This window comes from Eurosta solidaginis, chromosome 5 (genome assembly GCF_040869045.1).
Source record: "Eurosta solidaginis isolate ZX-2024a chromosome 5, ASM4086904v1, whole genome shotgun sequence".
Taxonomy (NCBI): domain Eukaryota; kingdom Metazoa; phylum Arthropoda; class Insecta; order Diptera; family Tephritidae; genus Eurosta; species Eurosta solidaginis.
The window spans coordinates 276042149-276059245 of NC_090323.1; the positions used below are offsets into that span (position 1 = coordinate 276042149).

Here is a 17097-nt window from a genome sequence, read left to right on the forward strand (position 1 = left end):
GAAGAAGTTAAAAAAGAAATTTTCACATTACTAAGAAACAATGATTTTCCGAAAAAAACCATAAAAACTTTATTAAGAAAAACCAAAAATTTAAATAGACCAAAAACTCCCGATAAACCCATTATTTTCAAGTCGGTGGCTTATGTACCGCGGCTATCAGAACGTTTAGCAAAATCTGACTGCTATGATAAAGAAACTACAAAAATTGCGCATAAACCTACGAACACTTTAAAAAACATATTTAACAAAACAAAATCGAAAATACCAATAATGGAAAAAAATAATGTAGTTTACAAGATACCATGTAAAGGCAATAGCGATGAAACGTGCAATAATATATATATAGGTACTACAAAGTCCAAACTCAAAACGAGAATTTCACAGCATAAGTCTGATTTTAAATTTTGCCATCAAGTTAATAATCAAAAAACAGCACTCATGGCCCACTGTGCAGACAGCGGCCACACACCAAACTTTGATGAGACTAAAATACTGCAACAGGAACAACACTATAACAAACGCTTCACACTAGAAATGTTACACATTATTAATATTCCGACTAACACACGACTGAACTATAAGAGCGACGTAGATCACAGCGCACATATCTACAAACACCTGCTCACTAAAAAACAGTACCATACTCCACGTCGGACAAAGCAGACGTGTTAATAAAAGTATGTATTTATGTGAAATGTAAAATGCAAAATTTGTTTATTGTTATTTTTATTATTTTTGTTAGTTGCTACAATCCTGAAGATGATTGCCGTTGAGCAATCGAAATATATCGATGTAAAAGAAGAATCAAAGGGTATTTTTTAATTTTTCAATTATAAAACACGGACCTAAAGCCAGCTATATATACATATTTAAAGATAAAAGGTCGCCAAAAAATTCATAATAATATTTTATATTATTATTGTTATGATACATTTTTTCTTAAATGAAAAAATTGTTAAAATTAGAATAGAAGAAAGACAAAATTAAGACAACTGCCAAAGCTCGTTGTATAGATCCATTTCGGGAACTGGTATATTCCTTCATCGGCAACGTATAGGCCCCGCTGCTATATCCATTCAGCTATCACGGTGGTTGTTTGTTTGCTTCATTATTTCTACTTCTATCCTGTTTCTTGCCAATTGATTTTCACAGCGCTGCGACATGTGCTGCAGAAACGATGTGAAAATTGGACCTGTTTTATGGCAATGATGCCATAGTGTCATATTCATTGACCCTTTACTCCCGTGCTCCAGGATGATGTTGTTATATGGGCCTCTTAGGTCGATTCGAGCCCGCGATCTTACAAGTCAGTAGGCCGATATAATAATAAATTTTATTTTGCGTCATAGTTTTCTATTTCGTTCTTTGGTCTTGAGCTTTATAACTACAACAAAACTATAATTCTTTAGTATGAAATTTTACCAAATAATTGACATATCGATTATTCGAATTTTTTCCCTTCCCCAAGATTTTATTATATGACTGTGTTCTAAGTTTTAGTAGCAGTTGGACCAATGTCATATACGTCACAACAATAAAACCATAATCATATCGATCCTGAATATATTTATGTCCGAAATAGGACAAAGTATTATATAGTTATAATTTTCGAAATCTTTCTTATCTCTTAACAATAACAGTACGTTGTAGAAAACACCTACAAAAATAAATAATTTTTTTTTTAAATTATCTAGTAGATTTCAATGCTTCAGCTACGCCTAATTGATCACCGGAAATCAGTGCGGAGCTTGATTTAGACCGTCTTGATGTAGACCGTGAATAATATCACTAAGGTTGAGTGCCAAATCAAATCAAATCAACTACAACGCTGCAACGCTTAGGTGCAACTCATGTTATTAAAATATTTGGTGATAATGAATGTTTATTTACGAAAACATGCAGTCGTTCTGACAGTGCTGGTGCTTTATATCATAATATTAAAAGGTAGCAATGGTAAAAACTTAGCAATATTGCAGTCCGATAAGGGCAGTAGAGATGACAGCGACAATGTTGCGCAGTCCAAATCGAGGATGAAGGACATTGTTGTAGAGGCTGATTCTGAAATTTTCATCAATAGTCAGCAAACGAGGCACCAGCGTTATCCCCAAGAAAACCAAGGGGTAGGTGTTATTATCAACTTCTATTGGTCAACTGGGGGAATGTAATTTTTTTGTTTTTAAAGCAGGACACACCACTGCTGCCGTCATCATCGACTTTAAAAACACCTTCCGTTTCAATATTAACTGAAAAGGATGACCTGAAAACTACTGAAACGACAGACACGCTGCACAGTGGCGAAGTAAGAATAAAATTAAATGCCTCGAAAGAAATAATGAACAAAAACAAAGGTAAGTGCATCTATTGAGAAAATTTAATTATATATTCGTGTATACGTAAGTATTGTATATTTGCACCTATGTTTGTATGGGATTATTGTTTGAAAATCGCATCCCTGCAGAAAAATTGGGAGAAAGTTACCCAAAGCGGCAGTTTCGTTTTACAGGTAGAATTGTTGCTAATCGGATGCAAAGCGGCACTATTGTAGCCAAACTTTTACTAACAGCGCGGAAGTTTGGGCAATATGTAATTATATTGATTACGAATAACCATGGCGCATTTATGTTCTTGCTATAAACAAATTGGAGAAACAAATTCATCAAAAATCAACGAGGAATCTAAATTCGTTTTCTTTTCTGCAAACAACTTTACCCTCATGTTACACTCTCAAGTCCTTACTTTATAATTAGGTCACCTAGAGCTTTGTAAATAATTGAATTTGTAGAGAGCGGAACTACTTTTCCTATTGAGTAAAATATACATATTTTATGAAAGGAGCACGAAAACTTATAAGAGAGCTGACAAGAAACAGCAGGGCGACATTATTTTTAGAAAAAAACGCCATTAGACATTTGAGACTTGCACATAATTATATCAAAATTGTATGGGCTTTAAAACTTTTTTTTCGATCATGGTGCTTCCGTGAAGTCAGCCATAAATTTTCCTTTCTTTATACATTTTCTTCATTCATGCTACAAGAACAAATTTAAGCCTGCAAGTATTTCTTATTCTTTTCTAAATGCCTTGTTGCAGCATGCATTTCGAAAGAAATTTCATCAGGAAAATGTAAAATAAGAAAGGAAAATACATATATGAGCAACAAAACCCCATGCTTGTCTTGCATTTAAAAACAACTGCAAACATTATACTGCCTACTGAGAAAAAATTACTTAAATCCTGAAATTTTCCAAAAAAAAGGTTCACCTTTTCAATATATGGTACAACCAGGCAACACTGTAGCCGGATGGTGTTCGAATCTTGATAAGTTTCTTGTAGTTTGACCAGTCTCATTCAATGCGAAACAGACATGAAAGTACAAAGCTGTTTGTAAATGAAAACACGTTTTGTACAGAGAAAGTGAAACGCGCAATAAAAGTTAGTAGGGAAATCAGCTCCACCCACATAGTATACGTCCTGGATCAATTATGTATATGGTCGAGTCACGCCATCAGCTGAGTAAAAATTTGTTATTGCACTTAGGTATAAATTGTCAAAAGACCAATTCAAAATCTAAACAACACTTGGATAATTATTTACTGTCGTGGTGGTAAGTTTTTTATTATTTAGAAGTTTCACATCGCTTTGAGTTTTGTTATTAGAAAATGTTTTCAATTTAGACAAGGATATAAGCGTATAGACGGAGGTATTGGAAGTGGACAAAAAGCTCAAAGATGCTGCGACTATAACAAAGACGCTTCGAAGAGGGGAGGGAGAAACGGACCTCCAGATTCTAAAAACAGCGGAAGAAATCCATTACGTGAGCGCAGTGGAGAAAAAATTGGAGGGAGACAAACAGCTCAATGGCGCTGCTAGTCTTAAAGATAAACCTCCAACACAATAAAGTGGCATCGACCGAGCTCCTCCTGACTCTTGAGGACGGTTCGCAGGTATTGGAAGTGGACAAAAAGCTTAAAGATGCTGCGACTGTAACAAAGACACTTCGAACAGGGGAGGGAGAAACGGACTTCCAGACTCGGAAAACAGCGGAAGAAATCCATTATATGAGCGCTGTGGCGGATAATTTGGAGGGAGACAAACAGCTCAATGGCGCTGCTAGTTTTAAAGATAAACCTCCAACACAATAAAGTGGTATCGACCGAGCTCCTCCTGACTTTTGAGGAGGGTTCGAAGGTATTGGAAGTGGACAAAATGCTCAAAAATGCTGCGACTGTAACAAAGACGCTTCGAGCAGGGGAGGGAGGAACGGACCTCCAGACTCGGGAAACAACAGAAGAAATCCATTACGTGAGCACATTGGCGGATAATTTGGTGGGAGACAAACAGCTCAATGGCATTGCCAGTCTTAAAGATAAACCTCCAACACAAGAAAGTGGCATCGACCGAGCTCCTCCTGACTCTCGAGGAGGGTGCGTTTGATGTGCGCTAATACAGAAGCCATGGTTATTATCTGGAGGAAAGGTTTCCGAACTCAGCGCTCGCGCATTTAACGTTTATTACACAAAGACGGAGAGCAGGGTTAGAGCTGCAGTCATGATAAGGAAACACCTATAATCGTTCATGCTATCTAACTTCAGCGCCGAAGACCTAGCGGTAGTCTCAATAGAGGGTAAGAAAGAACCATCCCTTATCCCTTACAACGCAGGGCAGTAGTATGAAAAAGCTGGTTCTAACTCAAATGGTGAAAGGAAAAGTATATACACACCGACACACATATATATACAGCAAAACAGTTTCGTTGCCTACTTTAAGGCGCGCACGTTCTTAAGCTTAGAGCTTTTTGTTTCTGTTCTGGCCGATGTATAAGAAAAAGCTTAGAGCTTGTAGCTTTTAGCACAGCTTTGCCGTTCAGGAGAGGATCTTTAAAGGGGGGGGGGGGGGGCCCTACATTTTTAAAGGGCCGCAAATTTTTAAATGTCCCCTCATATCTTTAATGAGTCCTAGACTTCACCCCAGCCGTTTTAAAGAGTCCCATATATTGCTAATCGAGTGACTGCCCCCCAATCCCCCCACACCCTCTTTTTTCTAGTTTACAAAAAGTATCATTTGGACACCTGTAGTACCGCCCAACCCCAACCCCCCAACACCCCCAACCCCAACCCCAACCCCCAAATCCCAACCCCCAAATCCCAACCCCCATTTTTCTCGTCTACAAAAAGGAGTCGATGGGCACTTGTAGTACGCCCTCTTTTTTTCTCGTCTGCAAAACGGGCCTGTCGGGCACCCGATCAGGGGCAGGTTGAACATTTTGTTTGGCATTTTATTAGATTGGGTATGATGAAAGATTAATATAATGGCAAATTAATGAAGGAATTTATTGGTTTGAGAGCAAAAATGTATTCTATTCGCATCGATCAAGAAGAAAAAGAGATTAAAAAAATTAAGGGTGTTAAACAATGTGTTACTCTCAAACTTTCTGCAAATGATTTTAAAAGATGTTTATTCGAAAAGAAATTGGGGGGACTCAATGTATGTTTTTAGATCACAATGCCATGAATTGTATACACAAGAAATAAATAAAGTAACGTTAAGTTTTTAGTTTTTTTAGATAAGAGATTTGTAAAAAATAATGGAATTAATACCTACGCTTGGGAATGTTTGTACAAGAGAAAAAAACCGATCATGCTGATAAGAAACCTTAACTGATCAACTTTGAAACATATATATATATATGTGTGTGTGCATGTGCATATGTATATATGCATGTGAGAATTTCATAAAACCGCAAATAAATATGAAGACTAAATATTTTGTTTATCTTCTTATTAGTTTGTAAGTTTGCAGGTAAGGCGCATACGTTCTAGCTGATCTATAAGAAAAAGCTTCGAATTGTTTGTTTTGTGTTCTGACTGCAAGAAAAAAAAGAGCTTAGAAGTTCATCAGTGCAGGAGAGTATGGAGCTCAGATTTTAAATGGGGGACTCCAAATTTTTAAAGGGTCCATATTGCTAAAGTATATAAGTGTGGGGGAATGATAAAAATTCTTTTTTATACCCAACTATGCTTCACCTGTCTGTGCTTAACGTATAAAAAGCCTACAATTACAAAAACATTTATTTATTAATTTTCATAAGGTTTGCGACAGTAGATGTTCAAGGCTTTAAAGCATACGATAATAGATTTATTGTAAAGGAAATAGCTGTGGTCCTCAACAATGAAGAATTCCATAGTTTCCACATAAAAGCTCCATTTGAATTTTCGGATCTAAGTAAGGATAATCAACGACAAGCTAATTGGTTAATGTTACACCACCATAATTTATTATGGTCCTATGAAAGCGATAGTTTTAAATCTGTAAAAAAACTATTTGATGTCAACATTGAAGAATATAAAAGTTTATGTTAAGGGGCAAGGAAAAGGTGTATGGATAGCAGAGTTCCTCCAAAAGCCGGTGTTTTACATTGAAGTGGAGAGTACAGAATGTGATGGAATGAATCTCTTTAGATTATATAGTTTACACCCAGATGTTGTGCGTTGTCAATATCATTTTCATATTGATTGTAATTTGAAAATCAACCAACGACAAATTCTTTGTGCTCTAAAATCAGCATATATTTTGTTCAAATACATATCGACATAGATAGTAATGCGCTTGCGATAAACCAAAACTCGAAAAGTTTTCAATCTAATTTAAAATTACCCAATAGTAATGATATTTTATCAATCAATATTTCATTATTATTACTAAAACAAAGTGAGCCTCTTTTAACGAATGACGAAGAAGAAATTGAAGTGTTGTCAACGATACCATTATTTTCACCATCCACAACAATCGCACCATCGTCTAAAGGTGATTTTTAAACGGAAGGGATGCCTATGAGAACTTTTACTATAGATGAAGCTATAGAGGCATTTCGTAGAGAGCTCATTGAAAAGGAATCTGATATTGGAGGAATCATTGAGGCAAAACAAGCATTTTATCGACATTTTAAATTGGAATATGATAATTTTGATCTACCAATTCGTTGTACTTATGATAGTAGATACATGGAAAAAATGTTGAGCATCAAGTGCTTTGAATGCTGATCAGATCAGATCAGTATCAGTCGCTCGATTTGCTGGGTTTACAAAGTTCAAACGCACACACACACACACACACACACACATATTCACACACACACATGCACACGCATGCACACATTTGCGGTTTTGAACGGACGCGCCTAAATGTAGGCAACGAAATTGTTCATTGAGGCAAAACAAGCATTTTATCGACATTTTAAATTGGAATATGATAATTTTGATCTACCAATTCGTTGCACTTATGATAGTAGATACATGGAAAAAATGTTGAGCATCAAGTGCTTTGAATGCTGATCAGATCAGATCAGTATCAGTCGCTCGATTTGCTGGGTTTACAAAGTTCAAACGCACACACACACACACACACACACACACACACACACACACACACATACACACACACACACACACACATACACACACACACATACACACACACACATGCACACACACACATGCTCACATTTGCGGTTATGAACGGATGCGCCTAAATGTAGGCAACGAAATTGTTCTGTTGTTTTGCGGTTTCGTACGCATGCACCTAAATCATATAGATCGGCCAGAACACAAACCGAAAGAACGGATGCACCTAAATGTAGGCAACGAAATTGTTTTGCTGTATATATGTGTGTCGGTGTGTATATACTTAATCAACTTGTGGATTAATATACACATAAAAACCTACCATCTGCAAAAACAAAATCGATTCATAATTAGAAGAGATCTTCACAACAAATATGTACAAGGAAATTACCGGTAACATTATTAAAGGTTACAGTGACCTTGTTAGGAAACCCCGAGACAAGTTTAATATATAACAGTTCAAAATGAGTAAAATTGGTATCAGACCAGATTCTTATCAGATACACAACTGATAGGTAACAGATTTAGCAGATTCTCATCAGATACACAGCTGATAGATAACAGACTTTTTCGATCGCTCGTTTAAAATCATGTCAAATAATCATATGACTGTATTAGCAAATCTTGCTAAGACCATGAAAGTATTAAGAAAAACTAAAAAGAATATTTTGTTAGTTTTGGAAATTTACAGCCACTGATTGAACTGATTAATTATCTGAAGTCACCAATACATTAAAATTATGGGTAGAAAGAAAAATACAACAATGTGATCAATAATGTTTAAAATTTTTATTTAATAAAAATAAATTATATAAAATATAAATTGTTTATTATTTTTTTATACTCAGTTGAGCAGAGCTCACAGAGTATATTAACTTTGATTGGATAACGGTTGGTTGTACAGGTATAAAGGAATCGAGATAGATATAGACTTCCATATATCAAAATCATCAGGATCGAAAAAAAATTTGATTCAGCTATGTCCGTCTGTCCTTCCGCCCGTTAACACGATAACTTGAGTAAATTTTGAGGTATCTTGATGAAATTTGGTATGTAGGTTCCTGAGCACTCATCTCAGATTGCTATTTAAAATGAACAATATCGGACTATAACCACCCCCACTTTTTCGATATCGAAAATTTCGAAAAACTGAAAAAGTGCGATAATTCATTTCAAAAGACGAACAAAAGCGATGAAACTTGGTAGGTGAGTTGAACTTATGACGCAGAATAGAAAATTAGTAAAATTTTGGACAATGGGCGTGGCACCGCCCACTTTTAAAAGAAGGTAATTTAAAATTTTTTCCAAGCTGTAATTTGTCAGTCGTTGAAGATATCATTATGAAATTTCGCAGAACGTTACTCCTATTACTATATATATGCCTAATAAAAATTAGCAAAATCGGAGAACGACCACGCCCACTTTTAAAAATTGTTTTTTTTAAGTCAAATTTTAACAAAAAATTTAATATCTTTACAGTATATAAGTAAATTATGTCAACATTCAACTCCAGTAATGATATGGTGCAACAAAATGCAAAAATAAAAGAAAATTTCAAAATGGGCGTGGCTCCGCCCTTTTTCGTTTAATTTGTCTAGAATACTTTTAATGCCATAAGTCGAACAAAAATTTACCAATCCTTGTGCAATTTGGTAGGGGTTAGATTCTGGACGATAACATATGTCTGTGAAAAAGGGCGAAATCGGTTGAAGCTACGCCCAGTTTTTATACACAGTCGACCGTCTGTCCTTCCGCTCGGCCGTTAACACGATAGCTTGAGCAAAAATCGATATATCTTTACTAAACTCAGTTCAAGTGCTTATCTGAACTCACTTTGTATTGGTATAAAAAATGGCCGAAATCGGACTATGACCACGCCCACTTTTTCGATATCGAAAATTAGGAAAAACGAAAAAATGCCATAATTATACACCAAATACGAAAAAAGGGATGAAACATGGTATTTGGATTAGTTTATTGACGCAAAATATAACTTTAGAAAAAAACTTTGTAAAATGGGTGTGACACCTACCATATTAAGTAGAATGAAATGAAAAAGTTCTACAGGGCGAAATAAAAAACCCTTAAAATCTTGGCAGGAATACTGTTCGTGGTATTATATATATAAATAAATTAGCGGTATCCAACAGATGATGTTCTGGGTCACCCTGGTGCATATTTTGGTCAATATCTGGAAAACGCCTTTACATATACAACTACCACCACTGCCTTTCAAAAGCCTCATTAACACCTTTCATTTGATACCCATATCGTACAAACATATTCTAGAGTCACCCCTGGTCCACCTTTATGGCTATATCTCGAGAAGGCGTCCACCTATAGAACTAAGCCCCACTCCCTTTTAAAATACTCATTAATACCTTTCGTTTGATACCCATAGTGTAGAGTCACCCCTGGTCCACCTTTATGCCGATATCTCGAAAAGGCGACCACCTATACAACTACCATCACTCCCTTTTAAAACCCTCATTAGTACCTTTAATTTGATACCGATATCGTACAAACACATTCTAGAGTCACCCCTGGTCCACCTTTATGGCGATATCTCGAAACTATAGAACTAAACCCCGCGCCCTTTTGAAATACCCATTAACACCTTTCGTTTGATACCCATATTATACAAACACATCCTAGAGTCACTCCTGGTTCACCTTTACGGCGATATCTCGAAAAGGCGTCCACCTATAGAACTAAGCCCCACGCCCTTTTAAAATACTCATTAACACCTTTCGTTTGATACCCATATTATACAAACGCATTCTAGAGTCACCCCTGGATCACCTTTATGGCGATATCTCGAAAAGGCTTCTCCCTATAGAACTAAACCCATCGCCCTTTTAAAATACTCATTAACACCTTTCGTGTGGTACCCATATTGTACAAACGCATTCTAGAGTCACCCCTGGTTCACCTTTATGGCGATATCTCGAAAAGGCGTTCACCTATAGAACTAAGCCGCACTCCTTTTTAAAATACTCATTAATACCTTTCGTTTGATACCGATATCGTACAAACACATTCTAGACTCACCCCTGGTCCACCTTTATGGCGATATCTCGAAAAGGCGTCCACCTATAGAACTAGGCCCCACGCCCTTTTGAAATACTCATTAGCACCTTTCGTTTGATACCCATATTGTACAAACGCATTCTAGTTACCCCTGGTCCAGATTTATGGCGATATCGCGAAAAGAACTAAGGATCACGCCTTTTTGAAATGCTCATTAACCCTTTTCATTTGATACCCATATCGTACAAACAAATTCTAGGGTCACCCCTGGTCCACCTTTATGGCGATATCTCGAAAAGGCGACCACCTATACAACTACCATCACTCCCTTTTGAAACCCTCATTAGTACCTTTAATTTGATACCGATATCGTACAAACACATTCTAGAGTCACCCCTGGTTCACCTTTATGGCGATATCTCGAAAAGGCGTCCACCTATAGAACTAAGGACCACGCCCTTTTGAAATGCTCATTAACCCTTTTCATTTGATACCCATATCGTACAAACAAATTCTAGGGTCACCCATGGTCCACCTTTATGGCGATATCTCGAAAAGGCGACCACCTATACAACTACCATCACTCCCTTTTGAAACCCTCATTAGTACCTTTAATTTGATACCGATATCGTACAAACACATTCTAGAGTCACCCCTGGTTCACCTTTATGGCGATATCTCGAAAAGGCGTTCACCTATAGAACTAAGCCCCACGACCTTTTAAAATACTCATTAACACCTTTCATTTGATACCCATATCGTACAAACATATTCTATAGTCACCCCTGGTCCACCTTTATGGCTATATCTCGAGAAGGCGTCCACCTATAGAACTAAGGCCGACTCCCTTTTAAAATACTCATTAATACCTTTCGTTTGATACCCATATTGTACAAACGCATTCTAGAGTCACCCCTGGTCCACCATTATGCCGATATCTCGAAAAGGCGACCACCTATACAACTACCATCACTCCCTTTTAAAACCCTCATTAGTACCTTTAATTTGATACGGATATCGTACAAACAGATTCTAGAATCACCAAGCCCCACGCCCTTTTGAAATGCTTATTAACCCCTTTCGTTTGATACCCACATTTTACAAACGCATTCTAGAGTCACCCCTGGTCCACCTTTATGGGGATATCTCGAAAAGGCGTCCACCTATAGAACTAAGGCCGACTCCCTTTTAAAATGTTCATTAACCCCTTTCATTTGACACCATATCGAACAAACCAATTCTAGCGTCACCCCTGGTCCAGATTTATGGCGATATCTCGAAAAGGCGACCACCTATACAACTACCATCACTCCCTTTTAAAACCTTCATTAGTACCTTTAATTTGATACCGATATCGTACAAACACATTCTAGAGTCCCCCTGGTCCACCTTTATGGCGATATCTCGAAAAGGCGTTCACCTATAGAACTAAGGATCACTGCCTTCTAAAATACTCATTAACACCTTTCATTTGATACCCATATCGTACAAACCAATTCTAGCGTCACCCCTGGTCCACCTTTATGGCGATATCTCGGAAAGGCGACGACCTATACAACTACCATCACTCCCTTTTAAAACCCCCATTAGTACCTTTAATTTGATACCGATATCGTACAAACACATTCTAGAGTCACCCCTGGTCCACCTTTATGGCGATATCTCGAAAAGGCGTCCACCTATAGAACTAAGCCCCACGCCCTTTTGAAATGCACATTAACCCCTTTCATTTGATACCCATATCGTACAAACAAATTCTAGGGTCACCCCTGGTCCACCTTTATGGCGATATCTCGAAACGGCGTCCACCTATGGAACTAAGGATCACTCCACTTTATAATACTCAGTAACACCTTTCATTTGATACCCATATCGTACAAACAAATTCTAGAGTCACCCCTGGTCCACCTTTATGCCGATATCTCGAAAAGGCGACCACCTATACAACTACCACCACTTCCTTTTAAAACCCTCATTAATACCTTTATTTGATACCCATATCGTACAAACACATTCTAGAGTCACCCCTGGTCCACCTTTATGGCGATATCTCGTAAAGGCGTCCACCTATAGAACTAAGACCCACTCCCTTTTAAAATACTCATTAACACCTTTCCTTTGATACCCATATTGTACAAACGCATTCTAAAGTCACCCCTGGTCCACCTTTATGGCGATATCTCAAAAAGGCGTCCTCCTATAGAACTAAGCCCCACTCCCTTCTAAAATTTTCATTAACCCCTTTCTTTTGATACCCATATCGTACAAACAAATTCTAGGGTCACCCTGTTCCACCGTTATGGCAATATCTCGAAACGGCGTCCACCTATGGAAATAAGGATCACTCCCTTTTAAAATACTCATTAACACCTTTCATTTGATACTCATATCGTACAAGCAAATTCTAGAGTCAACCCTGATACACGTTTATGGCGATATCCCTAAATGGCGTCCACTTATAGAACTATGGCACACTCCCTCTTAAAATACTCTTAATACCTTTCATTTGATACACATGTCATACAAACACATTCCAGGGTTACCCTCGGTTCATTTTCCTACATGGTTATTTTCCCTTATGTTGACACCATGGCTTTCAACTGAGTATGTAATGTTCGGTTACACCCCAACTTAACCTTCCTTACTTGTTCTTAAATGTATTACAGTGAAGTACTACAACAAGGTTTCGAAATGATATTAGTATCAATATGATTTTCTCGTACAATTCGCTTATCATCCATATTGCTTAGAACTACTTTATAAATATTTTGTGTAAGTGTTCATAATTTTGTAGGCTTCCTCATCCAAACGGTCTAGCTGTGAGCAATTGAAAGTGTCTGGGCGATTTGTGCTATTAGAATTCGACTAAACGCAGTTTTCATAGTGTTCACCGAAATGATTTTTTATTTTACTTAATTTATCTCGATACTCAATTTTTGAATGAATTTTGAAAAGTCTTTTCCTCTGCTCTTCGGGTAAAATATGTTTAAATTGTTTCAGAAAATTAAATATATCTACTGCTGCTGACGACGACGATGACGATGACATGTTTGTGATTACTGAACCTTCATATGCAATGTTTGATAATAACGATCAACATGAATTATTGTTGGATTTATATCGTACGAAGTGTGCTCATATAATGCTTCTCGTTTATGTAATGTCTCCGTATTGTCTTCCGGAAATTCAAAGCAATAGATATTTAAAGTACGCTGTATATAATTCCTGTAATAAGAGCTTTTAATTCGTATTTCACAATTATCGTAAACTAAATTGAAATGTCTATAAAAAACCTTTGGGCTTTCAAGAATGCCTCCTATTCTCTTTTCCTTTTCAACTAGTAATTCTTTAAAATTGTCAATAGCTTCTAGAATGGTGTGTTCACTTTTTTTCACACCATGTGACTCACTCCTTTGATCGCGAGTAGTTGGTCTAAAAGATCCCCCCAGGTCTCTGCGTTGTTGTTGTTGTTCTTGATATTTATTTTTAATAATGAGGGGTTGAGCTCAGGAAAACTCTGATCTAACAATTGAATTGCTACATTTATTTTTAAGCGTAATGAAGTGTTTGGAATATTGTATTCAAAACTAGTCTGTTTACTATTTTCAAAATTTCTAAAGCTGTTTATATTTTGTTCTTGATTCATAAATTGATTATAGGGATAACTTATTCCATAACTTAAGTGAAACAGGCAAATAAGTAAAATTTTTATTAAATTATCTAATTTCATATCAGTTTTTTTATTTTTTTTTTATCTATACATGTGTGAGTTATATTATACAATGATCATATTATATGTTTGTCTATAGTTTTTCACATCAATTATTTCTCTATGTGGTCTTTTAAATGAAGTGTCCTGGGCTAGAATCTTTTCAATATCACCATTACTAAGAGTTCGTTCAGTTTCAATTTCACGATATTCAAAGCACTTGATGCTCAACATTTTTTCCATGTATTTATGTACTTACTTTTCTTCTTCTTGTTATTCTCACCCTTTTAAAATAAAAAAACACTTAAGTTAAGATTTCTAATTCTATTTTATTTCATTATAAATTTAAATTACTAGCCGATATGTATTTGAACAAAATATATGCTGATTTTGAATCACAACGAATTTGTCGTTGGTTGATTTTCACATTACAATCAGTATGAAAATGATATTGACAACGCGCAACATCTGGGTGTAAACTATATAATCTAAAGAGATTCCTTCCATCACATCCTGTACTCTTCAATGTTAAACACCGGCTTTTGGAGGGACTCTGCTATCCATACACTTTTTCCTTGCCCCTAAACATAAACTTTTATGTTCTTCAATGTTGACATCAAATAGTTTTTTACAGATTTAAAACTATCGCTTCCATAGGACCATAATAAATTATGGTGGTGTAAATTAACCAATTAGCTTGTAGTTGATTATCCTTACTCAGATCCGAAAATTCAAATGGAGCTTTTATGTGGAAACAATGGAATTCTTCATTGTTGAGGACCACAGCTATTTCCTTTACAATAAATCTTTATTTTTGTAATGGTAGGCTTTTTATACATTAAGCACAGACAGGTGAAGCATAGTTGGGTATAAAAAAGAATTTTTATCATTCCCCCACACTTATATACTTTAGAAATATGGACCCTTTAAAAAATTGGAGTCCTCCATTTAAAATCTGAGCTCCATACTCTCCTGCACTGATGAACTTCTAAGCTCTTTTTTTCTTACAGTCAGAACACAAAACAAACAATTCGAAGCTTTTTCTTATAGATCAGCTAGAAAGTATGCGCCTAAATGCAGGTACACAAACTTACAAACTAATAAGAAGATAAACAAAATGTTTAGTCTTCATATTTAATTGGGGTTTTATGAAATTCTCACATGCATATATATACATATGCACATGCACATATATATATGTATATACATATATATATATATGTTTCAATGTTGAACAGTTAAGGTTTCTTATCAGCATGTTTTGATTTTTTCTCTTGTACAAACATTCCCAAGCGTAGGTATTAATTCCATTATTTTTTACAAATCTCTTATCATCTGAAAACTTAACGTTACTTAATTTATTTCTTGTGTATACAATTCATGACATTTTGATCTAAAAATATACATTGAGTCAAAGTACAATTTCTTTTCGAATAAACATCTTTTAAAATCATTTGCAGAAAGTTTGAGAGTAACAGATTGTTTAACACCCTTAATTTTTTTAATCTCTTTTTCTTCTTGATCGATGCGAATAGAATACATTTTTGCTCCCAAACCAATAAATTCCTTCATTAATTTGCCATTATATTCATCTTCCATCACATCCAATCAAATAAAATGCTGAACAAAATGTTTAATCTGCCCCTGATCGGGTGCCCGACAGGTACGTTTTGCAGACGAGAAAAAGGGGGCGGTACTACAAGTGTCCATGGGCTCCTTTTTGTAGACAAGAAAAAGGGGGTTTGGGTTGGGGTTGGGGGTAGGGGTGGGGGGTTGGGGATTGGGGTCGGGGGTTTGGGATATGGGGGTACAGGTGTCCAACTGCTACTTTTTGTAGACGAGAAAAAAGGCGGGTGGGTGGGGGGATTTTATTTTATTTATTTATTTATTTATTACAGCGTAAGCCAAGTTTGAACAATATTTATTAAATCACATTGTAGAACTTATCTTATAGGTAAGGTTTTACAATGTTCATATAGCCTGCTTTTAAATACATAAATTTCTTCACAATTTTTTATTTCATTAGGCAATTCATTAAATTTTTTAAATCCTTTATGGAAAAGGTTTTGCTTGTCCACTTCAGTTCTATAGAGTGGCAGTTTAAAATAATTTTTTCTACGGGTATTTAAATTATGGGTTTCGTTAATATATACAACATTATTTTTTAAGTATTCAGGTACATTTCCCTTTCGTATATTGAAGATCATTTTCATAGTATAATAAAAAATAATTTGTTTGACACTTAACCATTTTAGTTTTATTAGCATGTCGCTTATAGACGCATCTGACTTTTCCCATAACACAAATCTCATACACCTATTTTGCAATATCTGAAGTCTATCTATTTTTGTATCTGGTATAATGAATAAGACTGATGGGCAATATTTAAAATGAGATTCAATCAATGTTTTGTATACAATATCCTTAAACTCTCTATTTATAAATTTACAGGTTCTTTGCATAAAACCGACTTGTTTAGCTATCTTTCCTACAGTGTATCGAATATGGTCAAATTTGAGTTTGTTGTCAATTACAATCCCAAGATATTTTATTGATTTTATTTGCTCTAACATTTCATCTTTCACCCTGAGCTGAATACTCGCAACTTCGCTTTCGCTTTTTCGGCTAATAACCATATATTTTTTTTACTCTCGTTAAGTTTAAGTCTGTTACCACATAGCCATTTATATAAACTATCTAAGTCACACTGCATTTTTGTAAATGCAGTTGTTAAATTACTTTCACTTATTCTAAGCAGAGCATCATCCGCAAACAGTTTTATGTTACAGTACTTTACAGCTTTAACAATATCATTACTGTAAATCAAAAATAATAAAGAGCCAATACAGAACCTTGCGGTAACCCTAATGGGACCGAAATTTCGTTCGATACTTCATCACCGATTATGGGTTTTTGTTTTCTGCCAGTCAAGTAATTTTGGAACCACTTTAATTTTTT

General features: G+C 35.8%; 1 protein-coding gene across 18 annotated transcripts in view; it reads left to right on the plus strand.

The window, feature by feature from the left end:
- The window catches only part of Tie (Tie-like receptor tyrosine kinase), a 64574-nt gene that overhangs the window by 14337 nt on the left and 33140 nt on the right, over positions 1–17097 (plus strand). For 14 of the 18 annotated variants that reach the window (XM_067791021.1, XM_067791004.1, XM_067791005.1 and 11 more), the window contains 2 exons: positions 1695–2120; positions 2183–2348. The exons of 1 other annotated variant lie outside the window; for it this stretch is intronic. In XM_067791021.1, the coding sequence (XP_067647122.1) occupies positions 1851–2120; positions 2183–2348 (436 nt within the window). In that variant the 5' untranslated portion in view covers positions 1695–1850. The remainder of the gene's footprint in view (positions 1–1694; positions 2121–2182; positions 2349–17097) is intronic. 3 more of the 18 variants (XM_067791010.1, XM_067791009.1, XM_067791020.1) reach the window with 2 other exon arrangements.